The sequence below is a fragment of the Amblyomma americanum genome, chromosome 3 (genome assembly GCF_052857255.1).
Source record: "Amblyomma americanum isolate KBUSLIRL-KWMA chromosome 3, ASM5285725v1, whole genome shotgun sequence".
NCBI lineage: Eukaryota > Metazoa > Arthropoda > Arachnida > Ixodida > Ixodidae > Amblyomma > Amblyomma americanum.
This window is the reverse complement of record NC_135499.1, coordinates 193,641,597-193,669,561: the sequence shown is the minus strand read 5'-3', so window position 1 is coordinate 193,669,561 and position 27,965 is coordinate 193,641,597. Positions and strand designations below refer to the sequence as shown.

The 27,965-nt window shown below is 48.4% G+C and overlaps 1 protein-coding gene across 3 annotated transcripts in view; it reads left to right on the top strand.

Moving 5' to 3' along the window:
• LOC144125762 (acetylcholinesterase-like) overlaps positions 1–27,965 on the top strand; it is a 122,715-nt gene that overhangs the window by 61,802 nt on the left and 32,948 nt on the right. For all 3 annotated transcript variants that reach the window (XM_077659435.1, XM_077659434.1, XM_077659436.1), the window contains exon 3: positions 435–1,210. In XM_077659435.1, coding sequence (XP_077515561.1) covers positions 435–1,210 — 776 coding nt within the window. The remainder of the gene's footprint in view (positions 1–434; positions 1,211–27,965) is intronic.

The following is a 27,965-nucleotide window of genomic DNA, read 5'->3' as shown; positions in this document are numbered from 1 at the left end:
TAAAATAATGACTGGTCGCTCGGGAAGATCAAGCCGGGTCGCACAAGTCCCACGGGTAGCACAAGCACCTGCCATCGCAGGGCAGTGGCTTATCACTTAACCGCTGCACCAGGAGTGGTGCGAGAGCTCCCAGGGATCTATGAATGTGAAGTAGAGAATGGCCAATTCTGCATATATGGACATTAAGTCATTAACGTTATCGCGACATGTACCCTTAGCTTCAGTGTCCCCTCCAATTTTTATTTGCCCCGTGGAGAGACTGCTTGTTGAATGCGCTTTATCAGGACCAATGCGGAACACCGGCTGTCCCTGTTGCCGTTAACGCGCACGAGCACTGATACTGCGACTGACACACGTGCCAGTCGCAGGTTCCTGAGTTTAGGCTTCGCTGGTCTTATGTGGCTGCGTCGCCGTAACGGACGCTGTCCCCGCAGGCCATTCTGCAGAGCGGCACGGCCATTGCCCCGTGGGGCGTCCACGACCGGCAGACGGCGCTGCAGTCTGCGCTGCGGCTGGCAGAGACGCTGCACTGCCCGCACGACGAGCGCCAGCTGGAGGCGATGCTGGCGTGCCTGCGCGAGCAGGACCCGGAGACGATCGTGAACAGCGAGACGGGCAACTTCGGCGTGGTCGAGTTCCCCTTCGTGCCCGTCGTGGACGGCGCCTTCCTCGACGAGAGCCCCCAGGAGTCGCTGGCGGCGCGCAACTTCAAGAAGACGCGCCTGCTGCTGGGCTCGAACCGCGACGAGGGCACCTACTTCCTCATCTACTACCTGACCGAGCTGTTCCGGCGAGACGAGTCGGTCTACCTGGGCCGCGAGGACTTCGTGCGCGCCGTGCGCGAGCTGAACCCGCTGGTGGGGGAGCTGGCGCAGCAGGCCATCGTGTTCCAGTACACGGACTGGCTCAACCCGGAGGACCCCATCAAGAACCGGGACGCCGTGGACAAGATAGTGGGCGACTACCACTTCACGTGCTCGGTGGTGGAGTGGGCGCACCAGTACGCGCTGGCCGGATCGCAGGTGTACGCCTACTACTTCACGCACCGCTCGTCGCAGAGCGCCTGGCCCCAGTGGATGGGCGTGATACACGGCGAGGAGATCGCCTTCCTGTTCGGCGAGCCGCTCAACAAGACGCTCGGCTACCGACCCGACGAGCAGGCGCTCAGCCGACGCATGATGCGCTACTGGGCCAACTTCGCAAAGACAGGGTGAGCACACGTCTGTATACCCCAATGAGTAATTACTCGCTATCTACTCCACCTCGGGGGATTCCCCTGACCAACACTGTTCCCACTTGGAGTCATTGATCAATTCGCTTCCGCCCTACCATAGGCTAGCCGTCCCGGTTAGCTCAGGTGGTAGAGCGACTGCTCCGGTGAAGCGGTGGTCCCGAGTTCGAACCCCGGACCAGGACGAATTTTTCTTTAACTACGAAGTTTCTCAGAAAGGTGTATAGCTTTCCTTTGTAGCCGTATGGCTGCGCTTGGGTGGATGCGAAGGAGTAATTACTCCCTTATTACATGTCTGTGTACACGCCGCAGGAACGGCCCGCACGTTTTCTTGTCCTTTACGCGTCTGGTCACGGAAGAAGCAGACGTAAACGAGCTCAAAGCAGGATACGCCCTTCAACGACGTATGATTTCGTTGTGCAAAGACGTGGTTCCAGATGGCAAATAAAAGCATCCTCTTGTGTACAACGCTCCTTTCTTAAAGTGACATTACGAATCCGACATAACCTGGGTGCAACAACGATCAGGTGTTTTCGCAAGCACGACACGTGTTCTTTTCTTGGTAGAGAATGGACGCACGGGGCACGGGCTTCACAACATCCGCTGGTGGCACTCCGTCGCGAGAGCATTTATATGGGCGACTAGGGTCACCTTTGTGTCGTAGTTCGTCGCCGCCTTTCGGTAGCAGGCTGCCCGCAGCTGCAAGGCTGGAGCCACATCTCGCCTCTTCGGTGGCGGCGATACATGCGCGATCCCCTTATCAAAGATGATACGGTCAGGGTCTAAGAGGTTGTTCACTCCGGGGTTTCGACGACACTTATCGAATGAAATGCATTTCATGCGACGCGAATATAGGCAAACAAGTGTTTTACAGTGTGGGAGTGGATGCACCAGCTTTGCCGAAACTTCGGCCTGTGTGCAGCTGGTTGGCGTCGATAAGAACGCATCTTTCGATAACAATGTCTGCCGGCGTTTCGCTCACTTGTGCACCGTTCCTAAATCAGCCCATCACACAGCAATATGATCGCGAAAGTGTAGGATCGAGTTTCTTGGCAAGCGTCTGCTTAGCCTTATTTACTTTTTCATTTATTCGTCGCAAGCCCGCGTCCGTTAAAATCAATGCGCGGAGGATAGTCAGCGCGCCCGTTATGACAGCCTGATTATTCGTTCCCAGCGCGAGCAGTACCTGCGAAAGCAGAAATGGTGGCAAGGGTCACGCACAAACTATGTAACAGAAACTTATGCACGCGGTGTTCCTGAGAGAGTACCGTGTTTCAGCCGTTATCGAGCAGCTCAAACGCTCCAATTGTCCGTAGCGCCCATTTAACGCGCACAAGTCTTCCTTCCTTTTCATTAGAGATTTCCAATGTCGAGCTCGCGCTACAAATTACAACCCCCCCCCCCCCCCCCCCCCCCTGTTTCAACGAGGGGAGCGAGGTTGTTGAAATTCCAAGCCCCTCCCTCTCTCCGTATCCTCGTTCGCATGCCTGCTGTTGTAACGAGGCTCGACCGACTCGTCTCGATTCGCTTTCGCCACCCCTCTCCCCCACAGTCAGGATGACGCAGACTCAGTGCAGTGAACAAGCGGCGTGAAATTGCACGCGTGCAGCTTCGCGTACGTGAAAACTTGGCGCCGTCCCCGCCGAAGAGAGTTGCCGACCCGCTCTGTTTACCCGGCGCCTGTACACACCCGCAGCTGTCGAAGCCTCGCGGATGGGGAGCGTGCTCTCTCGCAACCAACCCAGTTTGGAATGGAGCGCTCGTGCAGACCCATTTGAGACGCTCTCCAGTGCCAGAGCGACGCCGCGTTTCGTAGTTGGGCGCTCGCTGTACTGACCGCACCGTGGAAACCAATTAACGTAATCAAAACGGCAGCTTGCACCCATGCTCAATGGCCCTTGAAGGTTGCAGAGTACAATCAAAGTTATTGATAATAACTGTAATATCAGTAATACTTCTGAAGAGCCGCCGTGGTCCATGGCTGAGTGGTTATGGCGCTCGGCTGCTGGCCCGAGAGACGCGGGTTCGACCCCGGCCGCGGCGGCGAATTTCGATGGAGGCGAAATTCTAGAGGCCCGTGTACTGTACGATGTCAGTGCACGTTACAGAACCCAAAATGGTCGAAATTCCCGGAGCCCTTCACTACGGCGTCCCTCATAGCGTCCCTCACGTCATGGCGTCCCTCACGTTAAACCCCCATAAACCAAACCAAACCAATAATAATACTGAAAATGGGCAGGGAGGCGTCAAAATGATGATTAACAGATAGTGTGCTCGGTAATTCCGGTGCTCACGTATGTCGTCTGGCTGAGGACAGCTAGCGTAAGTATGAAGGCATTTTCATGCGTTGCAAGTTCTTTCTCTGAAATAATTTTTTGTATTAAACGTAAGAATGCGTCCTAGTTGGCGTTCATTCATTGCGTAAAACCGTGCTGCTGGAGGGCGCAAGCAGACTATTAGCGCACAGAAGCTGGGACAAACGACACAGATACGACGAGCCCCGCGATTCGTTTCATATGCGTCGATCGCCCCGGTTTCCATGTGGTAAATGTCTACTCAAGCTGTCAACAAGTCTGATTTGACAATGTGGTCCTACAGTTCGGGACAAGATGATCCGTCTAAAAACCGTAGCTTGTGACAGGTACATCATTTACTATAAATGGTAACTGGCCAAATCGACATAGTCCTCGATGTCATCGTGAGCCAGGATATGCCCACTGCAAGATAACGTTTTCCCCAATTCACCTGCAAAAAGCCTGTCGCGTTATCTCTCCAAATTTTCTAATCTCATCTTCCTGCCTTGACTGTGCTCCCCTGGGGTGCGTTCCCTTTTAACGTGAAAGCACTACTTCTCGGTGTCAAACCTAACCAAGAATCCTGTGGCCTGCATGACGTTATGGGTGCAGAAATTAAACATTGCCGCGACGGCGCGAAAAGATGAACTTCGCTGGCCACTGCACGAGAGAACTATATGCTATCTCCGCAGGCGATCACGCGTCGTATTTGACTGCAACGCACTCCACGGCGGCAGAGCTCTGCGGGATTAAATAATCTGCATCCTATATCTCGCGCATAATCCCTGGTCCATGGGTTGTCTTCACGGACTCCAAAACAGCGCTACAATCTCTGTCCAACCTATTGAAGAAAAATAATCACCAGCTAGTTTCTTTTGACAATACTTACCTATTCATCGCCAGGCTACTGACGCAGGCTACTCTACTGCATGGTCATCAAAACCGGAATTACAAGCTGATTTACTTCACGAGGTCTGAGGCATGTCAGAAAACTAAATAAAGTGCTTACGAAAAAAAAAACAAATAAAAATGGCCGTGGAGCTTGCCGACACATCGTCACCAATTTCTGCACTCCATCGACCCACACCTAAGATCAAGACTCACCCAGACTACGTCGCCATCTGGAGGCTCTTTATCATCGATTTCGTCCAAAGGCTGCGTTTAAGAACGCCTTACAGTTCCGTTTAGGTCACGCGAACAGACCGCATTGCGACAACTGCGGCTTAGTAGAAACAGTGGAGCGTATTTTGTTAAAATGTCCAGCGTATGCCGTGGATCATGCACATTATAGACATCTTATGGAATCACTCGTTCAAATCCCTCTAAATTTCGACTGTGTATTAGGACCCTTAGCCGGCCACAGGCAGGATATGCGCGCCATGTACTTTTTAGTTGATTGTTTAAATTTGTTTAAATGGCATTGCTCTAATCCCTCAGTTCAGCACTCCCACTGCGCGTTCTCAATGCAGTGGACTTTGTCAAACCATGTCATACACCTCTCTCATTTCATCTTTCTCTCCCGGAATCCCTTCCCCACGCAGAGTAGCAAGTCAGCGGATTTAAACGCCGGCTACATTCTCTGCTTTTCAATGTAAGAGCTTCTTTCTCTCTCTCTCTCTCTCTCTCTTCGACACACACGCGCTGTGCATTGCACATTGTTGTCTTTATCAGCTTCCATCTGCGGCGTTAACAGATCAGATCAGTACCCGCGTCTTCGAAATGATACGCAAATAGGACCCCGGGTCGCTGAACGAACCCGTTAACGCTATCGCATCAAACCTTAAGGCAGAGCTTAAGTGTCCCCTGAAGTTTTAGTGCGACAGCACTTATAGGGCCATTCCCTGCATTTAAACCTTGTTTGTTTGTTTGTTTTCTTGTTTATTTGTCAATGGATGGCGCATACAGCATTTCACTGAGTAGGCTGGCAACACAAATCTGGAGCTGAATTTCGTAGCGTTTTCTTTTCCTTCCTTCTGGTGACGTCGTCCGCCACAGCCTATACCGTATACATCACCGGGGAGCCGCGACCAGTGACAGTGGACCAGAACAAAGGAAATCAAAACGCTACAAAATAAGTTTTACCTGCCAGTAGTAACAAATCCGTTGACGATTACGACAGACATACTAATACGACAACGTAGGGGAAACTGCGCTGTGAAACGCCCCTGATCATTCTTCCCGTGTGGAAGGAGAGGCGTGGCCTTCAAGACAACGAGGGCGCATGTTTCCTCTTTGTAACAACATTAATAGAGACAGCGATGAGTGGCGCAGCGGAGATATTTATATACTGGTACGCAATTTTCCAGCGTCACAGGCCTATTAAAACAATGGGCGTGACGATGGTTTGCTCCATTTCAATTTTTTTTTTGGCACCAACCATTGGAAGCCCTCCTGCTAGTATTGTGGTGTTCGGTGATGGTTAGTGCGTGTTTAACAAATTATAGAGCATCCATGATGCACCCCATAGGTGTTAGGTCAGTACTTAGTGCGCGTCTTTTACTAACTCTCTATTTTGTTTCTTTCTAACCATGCATTACAATTAGTAAGCCCCTACGGCGGTATGGAAAGGGTTCTCATGACCTGTGGGGGGGTGACTTGAAAGTGTAATTTTTTCGCGCGGCCAGATAATATTTTCGACGCATTTAGAAAGCAGTGAAGTGTGAGCGTCCGTTACGGCAATCAAAACACCCGTGCCCGAGGCAGACGCTCAGGTGAGGAGCCTCATGTCCTCGAAAAACACCTGCTAGAGCTCACGCGGTCTCACAAATGGGCCAACAAGAGGCAAAGCGAGGCACGTGAGGGGAGGGTTTGGGACGAGAGGCGCTAAAGATGTCCTGCCCCAGAGGCTCCGGCGCTCGCGACTCTCCGTCGTCGGCAGCCATGCATACTTCCTGTTTACATGGCCAGCTAGGGCGCAATTACGTCGAGCTACTCATGAGTGCACGTGTGTGTGTGTATGTGAGAGAGAGAAAGAGAGAGAAACAGTATGTTCAGACGAGCGCGCGCGTGTGGGTCTGTGTGTGTGTGTGTGGGGGGGGGGGGGGGGGGGGGGGCTTTGAAGAACGCAATAAGCTGGTTGCGTGCACAAACCGAGTGACGCTGCCCATTACGAATCGTGGAAAGAAAGAGAGAGAGAGAGAGGGTGGGAAGGGGGTGTTGCTTAGGAGCCACATTCTATGCTTATGGCGAACAGGTCACAAACTGCGCAGTGACGCACTATTTTGACGGAATATGCGACGCTTCTCGAACTATGCTTGCCTTCTGCTGTATAACCTGTCCCATAAAAGGAAGTTTACTTACAGTACCTAGTAGTTTAGTTTTGGTGGGCCTCACAACGCTAACGAGCAGACCAACTATGCTGTTTTAATAGCGTAAAAAAATTTCTGCGCCAAAGTCACATCTGGCACGCGCAAATCAAAGCTTTATGTGAGTCCCTGTTGTGTACCACGGGACAAGGATCATCACTTTGAGAATTGGACAGACGAGTACCATAGACGCAGCACACAGGCATCATGCAGTGCATGGCTTCCTGCAGAATCAACCCACAATTCATACTAATTTCGCTCTGAGCAACCCTCCTCCTCACATATTTCATGAAATTGCCCAGAGTAAAAAAAGTAGACCACAGAAATCAGGCAGAGGAAATCTCTCCGAATCTTGGGACATGTGTGACTGACTAAGGACTACATCAGTATACATATCAGCTAACTTTAGTTAAGGCATAAAACGAGCATTACAACTGCACCAAGACTAAAACCTATGCGACAAAGGGCCTGGATATGCATTCCCTCATCACGCCAGCTAATAGATAGTGTTTATTCTTCTTCTTCGTACGACGTGCATCAATGTATCAGAACGAAACAGTCTTCACGTTTCACCTCTATCGAAAGGCGCCTTCCCCAGATGAAATCATGTTCGCGAAAAAGTTTCAGTTTAACGTTAAGGACTTATGAGTATTTTATTCTTTCTTATTAAGCGCATCGTAATCCTCCATCCTTTTCACAAAACTTTTCCGGTTGGCAGAAATATCACGACGAAAGCGTACGTACTGCCTGATTATGAGAACAAAATATATATTTGGTGCTCTTTTCACGTCGGCATTTTTATTGCGTCCGTTCTAGAGATAACGGAATCTGATTTTCTTTAATGAGCTGTAAGCAAAGCCGCCACGACGCGGTTGCTAACGGTGAATTGACTATTTATTATCGTCAATTTTGGCTTTATTCGACTTCGGATTATGAACAGAACTTCGATCGCTTGAGAAAGATTTTTCATTCCGCTAAGCTGCAGGCAAACTGCTGTAATAAGCACAATATAACTGACGCACACTGAAAGAATTGTATGAAGAATTTCTGTAATGCGTATAATCTTATATTGTCATCCTGATAACTGCAGGCTATGTACGCGCTACTTCAAGCGTTATTAAAACGCAGTTCCACTTAAAAAGAAAAGAAAAACGATATTTCAGCCATTCACTGCGCAGGTCTTTGTGCGTCTACTATGCGGGTATTTAATTAAATTCGAAACCATAATATCTGTTTTGAGTAGAGAACCTAATTTAAAAAGGCAGCGATGATCCTTTTTGGAGCATAGACGACATGATCTAAAAAAAAATATGTAGGTTGTAGCTTTTCGAGTCTCATTATGGCTGGCATCGCTAAAACAAACCGTGCGTAAAAATAAAAACTCGAACCGTACGTAAAAATAAAAACGCGAAAATGTAATTATTGTTAAGTACAAAGTCACTGTAGCCTAAATTTAATTCTGTATCCGAGACTGTGTGCAGTGCATAACCTTTTGACAGTGTAACCTTCCCATGGTGTTTAGAAAAAGGACAATCCACTTCATCCTCTGCCCTTTTAATTGTTATTTTAGCATGATATAATCCGCTGCATATCTAGACTGTGTTGTGATGAATAATCCGCTTGATGCTGCGACGAAGGCACACTAGCCCAATCTTTAACTGGCTTGTGTGTTTATCGCTAAATGTACGTTGTAAAAGGCTTTTCTCAGCTAAACCGCTGGCACATTCATGCTGTAACTGTAAGTGTGAGCTGGCACTTGGTGGTCTCTGTTAATATAATGCTTAAGTGGATTACCTGCATGATTAAATCAATGTTATTAAAAATCATCATCATGTGCAGCTACGAAGAGCCGAAACTAGCGGGATATGCAGCAATGGTTCTGGTGGCGCAGTCGCTCTTACTGTGGGCAAACGACTCGTCTGCCATGGAAAGAGTGATTGTTTACCCAAGGGAGGAATCGAGATGGACCAGAACCATTTGCGCGTACGCCGCTGGTTTCGACCCTGCGTAGCTGCAGGCGATGCAGATTTATAATAATTTTGATCAAAGCAGGCAAGTGCTGCACTCAAACATTATATAAAAAAAGAAAGAGACCACCAAATGCCACCTCACGCGTGAAATTACAGCATGAATACGCCAGTGTTTTAGCCGGGAAAAGCCTTTTACGATGTGCATTTAGTGATCAATACACAAGCCAGTTAAATATTTGGCTTGGTATACACTGAACAAAACAACGCCCCTTCCTTCGGGCGCCGAGCATGGTAGTTTTAACGAGCGCTGTCGAAATCCTAAGCCGAGAGCTCAATGCGAAAGCCATTATAGTTAATGGAGTTAGTATACAGGCTCCACAGACTTCTCGTACCTGCTTAAATTGATGTATAGACTGCCTTCATTCGACGAATTTTTGGAAGGTGCCCCTTATTATTGCTCTAAAGGCCACGAGTCACGATTGGCAACGATGAAGGGAGTTTAAGGGTTTACAAAACATGCTCTGAGCTGACGTACGTGAATGCATGCGCTATGCTTATCGGCGGGAAAGAAGTCTCTAAATGAGACCAAATACGAAGATCACGCTAAAAAACAAAGACATTCGATATTTTGCTCTTCTTGGCTTAAAGTATTCAAGGGTTACGTTCGTGCCGGACTTGGCAGGGATTGTTGCTCTCTTTTTTTTTACCCCACTCCCCCACCCCCTTCTCACCTGCAAAATTCAGGGGGGCACTTTGTTGACGTAAAGTGCGGCGAGGCGAAAGACTTTGGCGCGGTGTTGGTGCTTGTGTACAACACTGATATGTGGTTAAGATGTTAATTAAGTACACAATTTTTTGTGACGCTTAAATGCTGGAGACACTGGAGGGCATTTGTGAGGCATCCGTCTGATTCGACGCCTTTCTACAAACACTCTCCAGCGTCCTAGACAAGGAGGACTACATATGCGTTGGCGGGAAGTAGCGTAGTCGTTAGCACGCTCAGCTGCCGGACGGAAGCATGGTTGTTCGAATCCCATCGTGCACAAAGATTTTTTTCTTATCGAGTTGAAGAGCGTCACGGACGGACGGACGGACACCGCGAGTATGAGCCATTAAAGGCTTTCGCCTGAATATTATGGAGTAGACTGCGACCGAGACGTTGAAATCACTTTTTATTGAAGTTCTTTACAAATATTTTTCGGCCATCGTTCACTGCCTCAAACAACGCAAAGCTCCTGCTGTCGCCCGAGATCCACGATTCGGTACTGCGATCTGCAAGACTGAAATAGGACTGAAAAATGAAAAAAAAAATCTTAGTATATTGTACAGCGCAAGAATTCACAACAGTTGTGACTTGCGTGTTGTTTAGTAGCTTCAGGCAATCACAAGATAGCACAGGAAAGAAAAACAAAAGGCAACGTGCACAGCTACGTGTAGTGGCAATTAGCTAATGTTCCTTACTACCTGCTGGCGGCGCTGGCGGCGCGCACACCACAGAATAGCCTATAGGTCAAACGGACCAGCTCTTCAGCGGCTATGCTACAGCTGGCCGGTACCGGGTGTTTTGGTTCTGTCTTTCCTTCTTCTCGACACGAGGTGGCGTATAGGGAGGAGGGGGGGGGGGGTCGCAATGTCCGTTCGCTCATAACAGAGAAAGGGCGGTGCCAAGCAACACGTGCACGCACGATCAAACGGCTGCTCGCATCTGGGCGCATCGAACGAGTTCCGTCTCCGGACGCCGAAACGGCAAATGCTAATGACAGCGCGAGCTATTCTCGTGCAGAGTTCCGACGGCCGTCCCGCATGCCGCCAATCGTGCGGGTCGCTACCCTCGTTCTAAATTGCCAGAACGGTGGACGGGAAGCGCACCGACACGTGCTGCTGCGAGAGAGGCCTGCGCTTACCTGCCTTCAACGAGGTCAGCCTGAGGCAGCGATGAGCGCACCGCGATGAGCGCACATCTGGTGAACAGACGCAATTATTGCGGTGAAAGCAACAATTTGCAGCGAATTCGGCGAAGGAACGGGTTTGCATTATTTTCTTTTTTTTTCTTCGCATTGCGTGTGTGCAGTCACCATACGTTTACGGATTGGGAATGCGCGAAAAAAAAATTTGGTGCATCCACGCAAACCAGTCGCCTGATATTGCTGCAGGGAGGAGGGAACATGCATGTGCAGCCATCCGCAAATATCGCTATACCAGGCAGCTCTGCAATAAATTTGCTTCTGGGCACACTCGACTCGTAAACGTTTGCTGCCGACTGTACATGAGTGCGCGACCGACCAGCCTTCCGCCTTTCTTCCTTTCTGCCGAAGACTGCTACAGGCTGCGCTCCGCATATTTGCCATGTTGTCTCTTTCTGCTGTTTATGCTCTTTACTCTGCCTATGAGCGAAGGTGTCATAATTTGTGTACTTCGTGTATTTCTACTAAAAAGTGTAAAGCTAAATAAAGCTTGTGTAAAGCCACCTAAAAACCAAAAACTATGCGTGTCCCTCGCTGACACCATTGCGATGCATTTGTCTAATTCTAAACATCAAGTGCACATAAGTTGTTTCTGAAAAGCAGCCTTAGAGGAGCGGAACACTTTCCATTAGCAAGGTGCTTTCAACCTGATGTCTACGAATAGCGGCACGAAGAGCACTTATGTGTGCCGTTGTCAATGTTGTCTGGCGTCAAACGCTGAGCTTGATTGTGATTTGCTTGCCGGTGTGATGATGGCAACTGTAGAACTGTCGGGTGGTGGACACCATCTGGCTTCTTTATTACTTATTCTTTTCTTTTTTTTCCGGGGGGGGGGGGGGGGCTATCAAACTTTGAGTTGCATCAGGTTCCAAAGTGAGATGAAGCATTAGGTCACAAATAGTTCTTTGCATATGTGTGTCTGTGTGCGCGGACGGAGTTGTTCGCGGTCATGTAACAAGAGCACACATAACGCGATTGCAAGTCATAACGGAAACAGTGCCGAACTTCACTATGATATCAACGGACTGAACTGCATGCGTTTCAAAGATGGTACAGCCAAGCACTGTAACTTGTTACACTGTAACTGTAACGAAAGGTAATACTGCGTGGGGCCACAACACGCACTGCTAAGTAAGACAGATCTTCTAAGAACTGCTATACAAAGCCTTCTTTCTACATTGGCTGCCGTGATCGAAACGTTATTGTCGAAGGGCACTAGAGAAGAAGACGATGTGGTGAATACTTCGAAGCGTCGGCATGTGTGCGAAAAAAAAACAAAACAAGAATGACAGTGGGCGAAACAGGTAGGTTGGCGGCACTCGCGTCGTCTCCGAATGCCATTGTCGCTCATCTTCATAATCGATTACGGTTCGCCGTTCGATCTGTTGGCTTTCAGCGAGCGTGGTGAAAGGTAGCTCTTTCTACTTTGCCATTCCCGCCGCGAACGAAGCGCATCGCGATTAAAGCCAAATAGAGACACGGTCGGAACTTTCCCGAGTGCCGAAGCACTTGTGAAACAGCTCTCAGGTGATGGTTAGTTAATTGCAAACACAGTCTTGAAGAGGCAAATAACCTTGGAGACGCATTAAAGGTCGTAGTGCTATTAACCTTGCATAGCTTTGCGGCAAGTGTGCGTGGGCCTAAAACTACATCCAGAGCTCGCGTGTGTTTTCCCTGATCAGGCGGATAGTCTGACCTGCTGCCAGCGGGCAAAGCCTGAGCGAATGTGACTAATTTGAGAGGACGAATGAGTGCCGGGGGTCGCATGCATTTACGAACCTTCCCTTAGGCTAAATTTGCTACATTTATTTATTTATTTATTTATTTATTTATTTATTTATTTATTTATTTATTTATTTATTTATTTATTTATTTATTTATTTAACCTTCAGGGTACACACTAGATCATAGTATACCTCAATTTCTTTTTAGGCAATCGGTGCGTCAGCAGCCGTTCGGTGCAGTTCGGTGACAAATGAAGATAAGAGTAACTCACTTATCAAGCGACTCACGAATTAGTTCGGTTTGAGTAATCATCGCATACGCTTTAGGCGTTACCTGTACAACAGTGCACACCGAGCGCTATATTTGAGTTTTTAGTGACTTGTTGAAAACTGTGGTTAACGTTGAGAAAAGGCATTAGCCAACTTTCCTGGATTTCATCCACCCTTGCGGATACCACAGGTATGCTTCCGGTGCTTCAACAAAGCCGTTTATAAAAAGAACAAAGTCGGCAGGCACACTTAAGAATGCTTACGTGTTAGAAGGCAGAGATCGCTCACTGTGTGAACGCAGTCGCCGCGCGCTGCGGCGTGGTGTAAACCGATGCACCGCAGCTCGCAATTCTACCTCTGCATGGCTCTGCGTAGCCGCCGCCGTGACGCCGCCGCAACCCTTCTGATCTGCGCACGAACTTCGTGAAGACAGTTGTTAGCGGTCGCATTACTTGCACGCCACGCGGACCCATCACTCCAGCACAAGACACTTAACGCTCCTGCGCAGCGACCACGAGGCGTCCCTCATCCGGCTCTCTTTCCGGCTCACGAGGTGAGCGCCGAGCGGAACAACGCCTGGGGGGACTGCTTTCGAAGCACGCTGACTGGGGATCGACTGCACATTCATTCTGAATCCTGTCTAAACACAGACCCCGTGGCCCAAGACATTCGACTCCGCGCCACATAAACCACGCGTTCACGAGGGCCGCCCGCGCCCGTACTCCGTACTCCTAAATCTCCTAAGCATCACGCAAGCGAAGAACAACGACGTAACGCGAGCCGTCGACAGGCGCGCTGTGAGACTCCAGGCTTCGAGCGAGAGCAATTTCCCGGGGAGACGAACGAGAGACGCCGACGAAACGAGACGCGTCAGCACGGTCCTCCCAGCTCTGCAGATCCTTCGAACCTACTACGTATTAATGAACCAGTTCGATTTACCCTTGTATCCGTAAGCTCGGACAAACCAGTTTGCTTTTAATCGAGAAGAATCCGGCCACTTCTTCGCTGACACAGTCGTCACCGTACCGCGGCCCGCACTCCGTCTTGCGGATATTTTAATGCCCATATGTGCAGAATTGGTCTTTCTCTATTTATAAACATTCATGGATCCCTGGAAGTCCTCATACCGGTCCTCGCCCAGCGCCACTGCCCTGGGACGGCAGGTGCTGCCACCGGCGGAATTTGTGCGATCCGCGCTGCTCTTCCCGAACAACTTTGCACGCACGCGCGCACACAGACACGCAGACGGATTTTCGCTCAATGGGGCAAGTAAGGCTTACGTCTTAAAATGCGAGATTTTCACGCAATAACAATTTGCTTCAAATTTTACGCCGCCTTAATCAACCCGAGGATTTCTGACACGATGCTCCTTGTGCAGCGAGTGCTGGCCCCGATCGCCGTTTTCTTTTTGTTTGATTTTGTGCAGAACTTATCGCGGCGCGAATGGGCGCCAGCACCCTTTGCAAGACGTGCTAACAGCTGCCAGCTCCTCTGTCGAGGCCAACATAAGCGAAAACCGTGTCTGGGGATGCGCGCCAGAGATAAGGCCAGCTCCGTTCTCTCGGCGCGCACAAGAGACGGCTGCAATCTCGCCGCGAGGGTTCTCTGTCATGCGGCTATGTATTCTTCCTATTTTGCCGGGTTCTCTCTCTTTCTCTGTTCCGGCCGGTAAGGAGAACATAACGATACCTCGTCTGCCAGAACCACTTCAGTCGAGTTTTTCTCGGTGATTTTCAGAAGTTCACATTTAACACCTCACGGTATGAGTTCAGAAATAAATGGTTACATCATTAATTCAGTGATTTCACCCAGCGCCACGACCAGGATCCGGGTAAGCTAGGCTAAGCTAAGCTAAGCTAGGCTAAGCTAAGCTAAGCTAAGCTAAGCTAAGCTAAGCTAAGCTAAGCTAGGCTAGGCTAAGCTAAGCTGAGCTAAGCTAGGCTAGGCTAGGCTAAGCTAAGCTAGGCTAAGCTAGGCTAAGCTAGGCTAAGATAGGCTATACCGGAAGCCGACATTCCCTCCTTGTAAATTCATCCTTGAAGTCTCATTCAAACGGATTGGAAGATAATTCTTCGAAAACAAAAGTAAATATTTCCAGAGCACAAAATAAAACCATGCCATCACCTATGACGGCCAGAATATCGAGATCGTAGAATCGCACAAGATACTAGCAGTCATATTTAATAGCAACCTAAACTGAAACTAGCACGTTATTGGTATATGCAAAAAAGCTTCCATGGTAGTTGGCGCAGTCTCACGTTTCCGAGCGCTTCTTCCAATGCAAATCAAGCTCCAACTATATCGTGCATTATTTGCTTCTCATATCCACTTATGCAATCATATCTGGGATACCGCAACAAACACCAACGAGCATAAAATCCTAATCCTCAAAAAAAAAAAAAAAGAATCATCCGGTACATTGGAAATCATGAACACTTCTCTCGCACGTGTCCTTTGTTCGCGACCTATAATATCATCCCGTGTCGTCTTTGTATGAATTTCGTGTTTTACATTTCCTTCATCTTTCCAGAAGTTTCCCTGACTTCTTAACTGCAACCGCGTTGCTAGAAGGTCACGAGCGCATTGTTTCAACAATTGGGACTCACTACTAACTGGCTCATTCCGCGCTTCCGAACTAATTTTAAAACCAGTCATTGAAGCATGATCACCCCTCATTAATAAATAGGTACAATTATAATACTAATCATAGGTTAAACCAGTCGCGGAAGCACTTTTTTAACGCCTTAGAATATGAACCACATAAACAATACTCTGCCGCCGAAGTGGCTCAGTTGTTATGACGCTCGGCTGCTGGCCCGAAAGACGCGGGTTCGATCCCGGCCGCGGCGATCGAATTTCGATAGAGGCGAAATTCTAGAGGCCCGTGTACTGTGCGATGTCAGTGCACGTTAAAGAACCCCAGGTGGTCGAAGTTGCCGGAGCCCTTTACTACTACGGCGTACCTCATAGCCTGAGTCGCTTTAGGGCGTTAAACCCCCATAAACAATGCTCTGAACGTTAGTCCTATGGATCACATTTGTTGAAACGCCGTTGTGCATTTCGTACGATTTAATTGCACTTGATTAAGAAACGCCAAGGCATGAAAGCCTCAAACTCCACAGACAGAATAGAACTGCCGGATCTATCGAAGACAATAAATAAGGGCAAGGTAACCGACATAAGGAAGTTCAATATGCAGACAATCGAGCATACATACTCTAAAGAGCGGATGTAGCCCAAAAGCGGTCAAGAGGAAACTAGGCCCTGGCAAAAAATCAGATTTATGCGTTAATAGACAAAGAGGGCAATGTCATTAGTAATATGGATAAGATATTTAAAATAGCCGAAGAGTTTCGTCAGATCCCTATAGTAGTCAATGTAATCATATTTAGTGGGATTACACCCACTAATGGCGGGAGTGGCCATGGAAACGGAAGCATATATGTTTGAGCGTTGCGCTGTCCTAAATACGCGCGCTGCGTTAATATGCTTCACCTGCGCGCAGAGGCGACTACCTAAATTGGCTTTCACTGCCGAAGATATTTTCCTCTCACGTGACGTAGCGCACCTTGGAACAACTATATACATAGTGCATGCCTTATATTGATCACTGCAAGGCAAGGATCTAGAAGGGCGGAATAGTGAAGTGCTAGGAAAAGACAGTCCTTTAATGCTTTTAACCGGTAAGCGCTTCTCAGCGCATGCGAAGGCCATCAGCTCGAAAGTTATGGTTGCAATTTCTCACTTCTTGTTGTCTATACTACCGTTTGTTTCGCCTGGCTGTGTGACCGGCTGGCTGCAGAGTCAGTGTTAAGTGCGACAGCGTTGCGTAGTACCTGTTGAGTTGACTGCGCGGCGCAGAGTGTCTATTCACCCCTGTTCTCTGTGTTGTTTTTTTAGTGGGCCATAGCGGTGCTGCCCGCAATTACGGATTTCTCTGGGGTTCGTGCAAAAGCCGCAAGCTTAAAGCGCGAGAGATAAGCAGCTGGCGAGGCGCGCGTCACGCGGCTTAGCCAATGAGGCGGCGGCGTGCGGTCACACAGCTGCGGCCAATGAGAGAGCGGCTGCACCACAGCTGCGGCCACGTAGCGCGGGTCAGCGCTCGTTCTTCAGGTGGAATGGGATTTCCGCTGGGGACTACTTCGCATTTGATTAACTATGCAAATCGGCTGTCATTTTCCCTCACAGGGCGGCTTGATAGCGTCAGTGCAGTTTCGCCGTTGCCGCCTGCATTCTCAATGTGTGCGTGCGCGTGCGTGTGCTTGTGCGTGCGTGCATGTGTGCGTGTTTGTGTGTGCGCGTGCGTGCACAGAGACATACCAAAGAACGCACAGAATCAAACTCCTAATGATAACAGACAATTCTTAAAGTTAGTGAGGCAGGCGTAGACCTACACACGAACCTTTACAATGGAGGGGGACGCTGTGTTGGAGTGCTGCGTTGCATCAGCGAAAGCAGGCAGCTAGGATGAGGCGGAGATGAGGCGTTGGACAGAGGCGGCTACGGCAGGTCCGTGCCACGTCAGTATATATGCTGCCTCGGCGCTGACGGGTCGTAGTCCGCCTTGCGGTGACGGAGATCTGGAGGTCGTCGCTGCGACGCCCGAGAGGCGTTGACGCAGGGCCCTCGTTCCGTGGACGGGGATCACGACCGGAGCGGAATCCGGTGCGGTAGACCCCCGATCGATAGGCATCGTGGGGGGGGGGGGGAACCTGCCGGCTGCCGGTCACATGCACTGACGCCTGAACGTTCTGCCCCCAGTTGTTGTTGTTGCTTCTGAGGGAATGACACACACCCACGCTGGGCGATTGGCCACAGTTTGACGTTGTTAATGGTATTGGACTCTGTTGGAATGGCGCTACACGCCCTCTTCGCATTGTATGTTGTTCTTGACGTAACACATGGCACATGCCCTCCTTGGGGGATCGGCCAAGAACCGGGAGGCATAGACTGATTCACGTATACATTTACGAGACCAATAAACCTTACAGATAACTGCGGCTACTCGCATTGGAGGAATGCGAAAGCACTGACGCCTCTTCGACACTCGTCACCTCTCTTTGTTCCTCTTTGAGTCCATTGACATTTGCTTCTAATTAGTTAACTAAATAACCTATGTCAATCAAACTTTTTGTTCGATTAATTATCACTCATCAAACACATTTCAATCCGTTTAAAACTTTATTTTCACTTCTTTGCCTATTTTTCTACTGTTTTGCTATCCACGGTTGTTTTCCCGTGCACCCACTATACCGACGTCGGCGCTATTTCGGCGTTTTTTTACATTGTTGGCTCTAATTAATAAATAATCACCCTATTTACATCAAATGTGTTACGCATTATTCTCACATCGTTCTCTATCGATCACAACTGTTAGTTCGATGCTACCTCTTCTAAAAACATCACAATCGCCGCGGACATGATTTCGTGGCACGCTTTGGTGACACGACCCCGTCGACATAGCCTAGAAATGCTTTCGCATTAAAAAATAATAATAATAAACAGAGTAAGAAATAAACAATTGCAGACGAAACGCACGCGGGGGTGTAACACCGTGAGACCTAATTCCAGTAGGACGATAACAAGAGCGGACTGCTCAAACTGAGGCCAAGATGCTGCAAGGCCAGATATTTATTTTTCAGGCCAACCTCTCTGCCCTTCCTATCAATAAACCCTCTCTCTCTCCTCAGAGAGGTGAAGCGGCGGCAATAGAGCCAAAAATGACCTACATATTAGGGTTCACCGCAAAATCCACATAGGGGAGAAAGCGCCAAACAAGACATGTGCAGACAGCAATTTAGAGGAGGGATACGGCAGTTCAGGGGCTCGTCAGAGAAACGTCATGTAGTCGAGTTTCACAAAATCTGCTGCTACAGGAACACCTGAGATGGCGAAGTTAACTTAAGTTAAGATGGCGAAGTACTGGTTCAGACTAGTCAGTTTATGTTGAATTGTTAGAAACAGCGCAAAGAAGACGAGGATGAAGAAAATTAACACTTGCAGACAAGACAAGCGCTGACTGGCTAAGAGATATACGATTCTGCGTTGTTATACACAGGTTCATTGTTGTTTATTCCAGGTTAAAAGCCGGTTTTATATTGGATTTCTTATTTTTTGATGTGTAGAACTGTGGCGCGTGCTTTTAATAACCAATGAGCGTACAAAGAAAATATAGGTTTATGGCTTGATTGCGTGATGGATGTGCGCGGTTGACGGTTGTACCTATAAAATATAATGGATGGAAATTTTGCGCACATAACAAACATGAACAAGAAAGGGGACATATACAGGCGCAATTACGCAAAGATGCTGTATTATAAATTATGTCCCTTTGGCTAAATAAATGAGCTGGTAGACAGCGCTCGTCTTGTCCGTAAGTGTTCATTTCCGTCGTCCAGGTCTTCTTTGCGCTGTTTCTGACAATTACGAGAGACCGATTTTTCGCCCTTCATAACGGACGTTGCCGAAACGTTGCCGGGAGGATAGACAACACGGGGCCGCTGAGGGACGCCTTTCTGCAACGTCATTTATTGTCACGCTGCTGTGGAACCCATATTAAATGTACAAGGTCCTAATGTGAAGGAGACAGTAGTAAGGATGTGCTTAATATGGAAGAGTCAACAGATGAAGCGAGGGATGAGCACAAAGGGGGTAAAGAATCAGTAATGACCGTCACTGCGGAAGTAGAGGGGTGTAGAATGTGTAAAGCAAGCACTACTACCAGAAATTCTGCTTGAAAATTGAGGTGTAATCCGGAAGACGCAGAGGAAAGGACATATATCTGTCTATATCAAGAGGACCCACTGCTTAGCGTCGCAAGTATGCTGTAAATTTCCACATTAAAAGGTTGAAGTAGAGATTGGGCAAACTTAAGTCGCTCTGTCCGTCTGCCCCATTTTACAGTTCGTCTTCCGATTCTTTGCAAAAGTGCCTTTACCCGGTCTTTCCTCCCACTTTGTCGTCCTTTTCTTATGTCTTACTTTATTCATTCACCCTGAAGTGTGACAACCTGATGTTCTTTAATGCGCGCTGATGAAATCTCAGTACATGAGCATTTTACACTTTTACCCGTCGACGTGGGGAAGCCGCGGGCGGGATCGAAACCGCGACCAAGTGTTGGGCTACAGAACGCGCCGTGACTGGGCCACCACGGTGATAGTTCTCTTGCTGATGTTGTGAAACGCGCCTCTTTAAAGATAGCCTTCTGCACGCTGTTGTGCTCAGGCGTATACAAGTCGGAAAACAAGGTGACATTCTAAAGAACTGTTTCCCTCGTATGCAGTGCGGCCATGAACGTCGCCATCGGACAGCTTGTTGACTCTCAGAAGTATATGAAAATAACAATTGCACCGTGCTTTCACCACTGAATGTGTGATGGCTGCACACGCGGGGGATCTTATACGTCGTCCCACACCTAAATGAAACCAAACATAAACTGGAATGAGTATAAGCACAAAGTTCTTCTTGCGCATCACCCTCTGAGCACAAAGCTTGTTTCGCGGAGTCTCACGGCGTCCACATTCCTCGCCAGTTCGTTGCAGCTATATTTTGTCGTAGAGAAACTATTTTTCTGTGCTTGCTTTATTATTGGCTAGGTTTACGGTGGTCGTATTTTGTACGATGAATAAGATTACTCTGTATGTAAGTGAGGCTGTACTTCAACTGCGTTTGTCCCCAAGCTTGTACTGCACCGTCTATTGCGACAATGTTCTCGTAGTCTGTGATTTCATCATTGCTAAGCCTTCCCTGCAGTTAGAAGCAGCATTAAGCAAGTGACCGAGACTCACAACCGGTATTTGAGTCTGTCGTGTTCTTCTGACGTGTACGATATGCATCATCTCCACGTCCCTTCCTGGACCACTGGCGGAGGAATTTTTTTCGTTTTTTTACGCATCGACCAATGACATAGCGCCTATTACGGAGGGTGCGAGGCTTAAATACAGACAAGTTGGCTAAAGAGGGCGGCTAATACCTGTTTGACCTTGAGAAACGCCAACTGTGGGGAGCAGGATTGCACGAGCGTTTTTATCGTCTGACATTCTTATACGCGCGATTTGCCGGGTCGTCGTTGTCCGCACATTCGCCGCTCTCACCGCCCGTCCTGCGCCCGCGGCTGTCTCGGCAGACGCACTTCAACCCTTTAGGCTCCATTTACTCCGATCTTAACGAGGTCCCCCGCGCGCCACCCCTTCTTCAGTCTTCGGAGGTAATTGAATAATTTAACATCTGACCCTCTTTCTCGGTTTACGCCGGGGCCAGCGGCTGCTCCCACTCGATTTCGGGGAAAAGCGCGACCTCGATCGGGCGGCCAGGTCGACAAGCTCGACAGCGCGCTTGCGTGGCTTCTTTTCCTGTTCCAAGCAAAGTGCGCCGTTCAGCCGAAATATCAAAGCGAAAGATCGAGAGAGCAGGACAACAACGCTGACCGCTTACTGCTTGTTTTAACTCTGCAAAATAATTAAGCGACGAACTGCCGATTTCTTTTTTCACCGTGCGTGGTGAAACTCCGGGTGTACTGTTCTGAGTGCAGCTGGAGCTATTCCACGCGCGCGTTCTGTTCTCACAGTTTGTTTGATTTTACTTAACTCCTACGGCGTCGGATATCAAGCAAGAGCATAATAAACAGTGCTCAGCAGTTTAAATTTTACAGCGGCAAATGGCACAAAAGTACACGAGGGAAACAAATGCGAACTATTTTACACAGCTCAAGAACAAGCCACCCCACTTCAGTACAAAAAGAGTCCATGGCAAGAAGTTCGGTACGCCAGCGGTCTTTGCAGTGAAGGAGTGCCGTATTTGCTTCCGTGTTTACTTTCAGAATAACAGTATTTTCTGCGTCATCATCGGTGTCACTCAACGAGTGCCAGAGACGGTTAGCCATAGCCAATAGTTTATTCATTCGGCGATCTCCTGATTTCTGAAATTAATTTCTTTCATCTCATTGCACAATGATGGTCTGAATTCCAACACTCCCAGCCTATAATTATCGGGGTCTCACGCTCCAGAGGTAGTCGGTGGGATAGATGAGTCAGGCTTTGAAAGTGTCACCCCATTGCAGATGCTTTTGCGAGGGCCTAAACAGATGGAGCACAAGGACGGTGCTGCCCGAAACTCACATTTCTCTTCCTCCCTTTTTTTTTTTGTTCTCCGTGCGCTGGTTTCAAAGAGACACCGAACCCACCGGGTGGCACCTTGAGGCGACCCAGGTCTACTATGGGAATTAACTTTGCCGGGCCTATCTGTAAAATCTGTCAGTGCAAGTACACCATCTTTCCAAGCGACAAATCAAAAATTAGCAGCAAGTGTTCAGTTCAAGGCACATATTTGTATTGCAGAGTTGAGGGGAACAGTTAACCAAGATTTTCTCATTCCGTAGAGCTCTCGCTGCCAACAGGAGCGGGGGAATTTATTCAAAAAACTGCAGAGTTATTGCCGAGTTTTCTTCACTGCAAGTAATATATATATATATATATATATATATATATATATATATATATATGCCGGGTGTTTCAGCGAACACTTTCAAAAATATTCAAAAATAGGCTTTTTGCGATAAATATATCGCTTTTTTGGAACAGTACTACCTGTGTTGGCGGACACCAGAAAACGTGAATCGCCTTAAGTAGTAAGCTGGTTAAGTAATTTTTTTAATAATTAACTTTATAACTAGTAGACTTAGGGGCCTAGCTGCAATTATAGATTTGTAGCCGATCGTTTTTAATTGCCATATCAGTTTTTAAAATTTCGAAAATGCGATTACCTTTGACGTTGTTGCTAGACAAAATTTGGCTGCATCGTGCGAAAATGCATGCACTTTCGAAAGCATGCAGGCAGAGCAACCCATCCAATGCACGTAACTAGTTGAAAAGGCAAATTTTGCCGAGCCACGAAATGGCGGGAGGGGGGGGGGGGGCGCAGAGGGGACAAGAATAGTGCGCATAAAGCACTGTCTATTAGCTTTGTCGCATTATAAAACGCAGCCTATCAGGTGTCGCCCTCTGTTGTTTCGCACTTCGTCGTCCTTGGTGCTACTGACAGCGCGCCGTGCCTTGTTTCGTAGACAGACACGCTGAATCGGCATCCTGATGCGTTTCACCTAAGATGTACCGCAACTTTTGAACACAGGCTTTTTGAGTTAGAAGAGCGCTTTTTTGGCGTAGTATCGTTAGCAGTGTAGTACCTCTAAATACAGCTAAGACATGCTGACTAGTAGGCTGGTTAACTAATATTGAATAGTTCACTTTTTAAAATATTATTGCTATAGTCTCCTTAATTATTGAGGGGTGTGTAGCCCACCCAAAGTAATATCCATATCTGTATTCAGAATTTCGGAAACGCGGTTACCCTCGGCGCTGTGTCCCAACAAATTCTGGCTACACCGCGCCACAATACGTGCGCTTTAAAGAAGCTTCCAGGCAAAGCAACCTCTCCAGTGCACGCAGCCTGTCGAAATAGCCAGAATTTGTTCGGCCACGGCGCCGAATATGGTGGGCTATACGCCTCTCAATAATTGAGGAGTCCATCACTAATAGTTAAAAAGTTAATTATTCAATATTAGTTAACCAACCTGCTAGTTAGTTCGTCTTAGCTGCATTCTAATGTACTACACCGCTGACAATGCTATACGCCGAAAAAAGCGCTCTTCTAACTCAAAAAGCCCATTTTTAAAAATTTCGGAGCATCTTTGTGAAACACCCCGTATAACCTATGCCGAAAATTTGGCAACGCTCATTGTTAACTGCGCAGTGTTATCCCGATGAAAATATTTCTTGTTGTGAATACCAGACCTGCCTAGCAGAACAAATTGCAAAGATGATATCCGCGCAGTTATCATAACTGTATCATAATAACGGTTATCCTCTAGCCTTTACCAGGAACGCACGGAAAGCTAAAACAGTCCCTGGAATTTAGCCTGCTGCTTCTTTATGCAGTACAGTTGAACTCTGGGTCAGTTGGTACATGTTCTTAAAAAAAAAAAAAGTCAACAGACTGAACACAGCGAAGGGACCAGTCGTAGTGTGTGCCTCGTCTGTTCGCTGTGTTCCGTCTTTTGAATGCTTTTTTTCTCTATGCAACAACGTTAAGTTTAGCGCAGTACCGCGAAGTGTTTTATTCCACCGCCCACTTTCGCAAGCGCGCCCACACGCGCGTGTGTGTGCGTGTGCGTGTGTGTGTGTGTGCGTGTGCGTGTGCGTGTGCGTGTGTGTGTGTGTGTGTGTGTGTGTGTGTGTGTGTGTGTGTGTGTGTGTGTGTGTGTGTGTGTGTGCACTCCAACTCCACAGTGCATGCTAACTGCTCATACAAGTTCTACATACTCATCATTAGTTATAAATCAAATCGCGCACGTATCGTGCTAACGTATCCTCTCTTGTTTCTGCCGCAATTATTACAGACTGCGACACAAACCAACGGTGTGGTCTGTGTCGCACCTGTAGGCGTGTAGTTCGTCTCAGCGCTCGCTATTCGGAGCGTTCCGGAACGACACAGGAACAGGCAGTCTAACCAGAGGAAAAAAGAGGACCTTTTTCTATGCTCTAATAGCTAGCCCGATTTTTCACATGGGTATCATTCCGCACCATAAGTTCGACTTTAGGCAGAGTCCTGTACATTCTTCTAAAACAAATACCAGGCTCTTTGTATAGCTAAACCTGTAATACTCTGCGTATCCCGTGGGATGCAGACCACTTCTTCTTTTCTTCTCGCGGAAGAATAACAAATCCTCACAATATCGCACAACAAAGCCACTTTTCCTGTAGGACATACACTCAAAAGAAATAGCAATAATAATGATAAATTAAAAAATTCAAAGTGATATACGACAGAAAATGTAATATTGTAAGATTTTGCAAGCCAGTCGAAGAGACTCCAGCAAGGGATTTTAAGCGGCAGAACAAACATATATGTATCTTAACCCAAGTGTGGTGGCTCCTAATGACAGAAAGCGTGGACTGCTCAAACTGAGGCCAAGATGCTGCAAAGGCTCCTGCACAAACCTCCTTCTCAAAGAGGTGAATTGGCGGAAATAGAGTCAGAAATGATTCATGTATATAAATCCTCACAATATTGCACAACACAGCCACTTTTACTAAAGTCTTGCTGAAAGCGCATTAAAAATTTCAGCTGCCAGAGGTACAGGAGGCTAGCTGTAAGATCACTCACTACAAATGCTAAGCCTCCCGACGAGGCGACCTGGAGTTCCAACTGATGTACCGTTGCATCAGCAGGTGACAGAATAAGTGCATTTTGCCGTTGATTATGTCATATCATAAATACGTTATAATAATTTTACAATAATATTTTTCTCAATAAGTCTGGAATGTGAATGTCGTGACGACGAAATAATGGTAGTTAGGAACTTTTTACCCAAACTTTCATTGTGTGGGGTTTATAGGGTTAAAAACCGTAGAGAGTAAATGGATGCTAAAAAGCCAACGATTCTTGGAACAAAAATTGCAAATACCAAAACGTGTAGCGTTGAAACGTTTAATCTTTAAGCGCAGGCGGTACAAGTAATCGAGTATATTTGCGCGATACCTCTGTTGACATATGCTCCGACGAGAGGCATTGATCGAGGCTTAATTAATCCTACCTGCTCGAAGGCCGTTTCCAGATCGTGTCACAAACTATACGATAAAGTATTCACTCTCAAAAACAGCCGCAAAGCTATGTTCCTCTACGTCTCAACGACCATCACACAGTCAAGCTCGATCTTTTGTTTACACAAAACAAAAGCTCCAAACGCGGGTTATGGCACCCACAAAGACCAAAAAGGGGACAGCTTCCTCCCATGTCGAACAACCGGCAGCGACAATGTATCCCAACACGCTCGGCGGCGAGCAAAGAGAGAAAGAGAGAGAAGAGCGAGAGACGGAGAAAGTGCGTCGAACAACATCAGTAAGCCACAGTGTATCTAAAGCGAGGGAACCTTCTCCGCCGCGGTATCGGAGAACGCCGGCTCTCTCCGGCGGTCGGCTCGCGCGCTGGACCGTGTAATAAACAGACAGAGAGGGTCGTCGCAGCTGACGGATGGCACGGCCTCTTTTCCACGTCACCCGAGCGTGCGTCGGAACAAATGGAGGCAAGCCTGCCGTTGTTGTTGCCCCGGCTATTCGGGCTTCTTGGCCCATCCGCGGAACAACGCCGCTTCATTCACGGCATCGGCTCCGCAGAGGTAAAAAAAAAAAAAGGCACGTTCATCCTCCCAACCCCTTCCCAAACCTCCTCTTCCCGCCGTTCCCCTCCCCCCTATTAACGAGCGGCCGTGCTTGAGCGGCTCCAGCTCCTTGGCAGAGGACCTATTGAGGCGAGATCATCATTCGTCACAACGGCGACCGCCAACCACTCTACTCAGCGCGCCTTAACGCCCCCGACTTGCTTTTTCCTCCTCCCCCTATCTGTCCCATCCTCTCCCTGAACATTTTCTGCGCACACCGCCTTTGGAAGCGGAGACGACGGGCTTCCTCTCGCTCGTTGCGCGTACGTAATAGACAAGCACTCAGGACGTTTGAGGAATTTTTGCTTGCACCTCGATTGTGCGCTTGCCGCTGTGCGAGGGAAGGGTTTTTCCTGCGGTAACGGGCTTCCCTGTGGGTCTTCCCTTTCTCCTTCCCAAGGGTACCTGGCAGGGCTTTCAATCACGGCTCCGCTCCTGCGCCGAGCTGTTGTTAGTCTGGGTGTGGCCGCTTAGCAGAAAGTGCGCTAGGCGTGTATGCGTGTACAAGAATGCGAGGGGCGTTTCAAGCGAACTTTTGCTACGCGGCGTTGTTTAGATTTTGTTCCCTCGTTTCCTCACTGTTCCTCTATTTCTCAGTCCCTTGATCAGTGCCAAGTTTTTGTTTGTTTTTGCTTTCCACCTTTCGCTTCCTACATGTATTTTCAGATCCCATTCGTGCATTGTGCCCACCGTGAGCTAAGTCGCACCGTCTGCTGTCTCAATGAATACAAAAAAAGACTTTTAATTTGATTTTTGTATCTTTGATACTTTAGTAAAGAAAAGTGAGGAGACCAGCTGTTGCCACACCGGCATTATATGCGGCACCGATCACAGCAAAGCAATGGCGGCACTGCCGTACAGATTATTATGACAACAAGTTTCACTTCCGCCTGCGCTTATCACTCTCTGTAGACTTACGAGAAGAATGCGTTGCGCCAACAAATAATTAGCGTTTCCGTCCGGTTGTTTCCGCATTACCTCCTGAGAAGTGCGCTCCACCTAGCAGAGTTCAGCAGCTCGATTAACCAGGTTTTAAATTCTGGAATTAAGGACAACGACGCACCCGTAGCCACAGCGAGACAGAAGCGGCAGCAACGACTACCACGGAAAGAGGCCGCGAGGGTTAAATGGCAAGGACGGGGACCAGATGCGCACCACAGTGATGCGCACCCTGTGCTCAGCGGCGCTGCACAACACAGCACGGTGCTCGGCACACACAACGAGATGGGGCGAGAAGAACGTCGTTGGGCCGAGTGTCTTTAAAGCACTCCGTTCGTTAGCCTTGCCCGCCGAAATCGATAGGCGGCGTGTGTGCGCGCTCTAAAGCCGACAGCAATCGTGGAAGTGCCGGGACGGCCGTTTGATGGAACGGCGCGCAGGGAATAAAGTAGAAGTAAAAAAAAAGTGGAGGTGAGGAAGCGGAATGGTTCCTCCCCTTACCCTCGGCCTGTTCTTTCGGAACAATAATCGGCCGCTCGAAGAAGCCCGCCAAGGCGACGGACGTTTCCTTCCTTCCTTCTCTTTTCATCGGCGCTTGGAAGGAGCAGCTGGGAAGGACTTCAGACAAGGAAGGAGCACGCAGCATGCGGAATGGTGTGGGCAATCAGAAGGCAGAGAGATTAGGAAAAGGCTGCACGCTTCTGGCCGCATTGTTCGTGTCTGGAACAAGGTGCGACACAGCCATAAATGCCTGCACGTATGCTTGTCCGCATTGCAAGTGTGCGCAAGGAGAAGCCTTTCCAGGCTGGCAAGAGGAAGCTCGAATAGTTGTGTGGTGAAGAAACGAAGGGGAAAAGACGAACTAGGTTCGGGACCAAGAGAGCGAAGACACAGAAAAAGGCGCGACTGTTAGCAATTGGTTCAGCGGTGGCGGCGCCTCGGTGGTGGTTCGCGAAACTGCGGTTAAATGGAGCTCTTTTTCCGGCACTGCGAGTGCGGTTTCGACTGCGGCGCACGCTTCGCACGTTGTTCGTCGCGTCGTGTAGGTGCGCAAA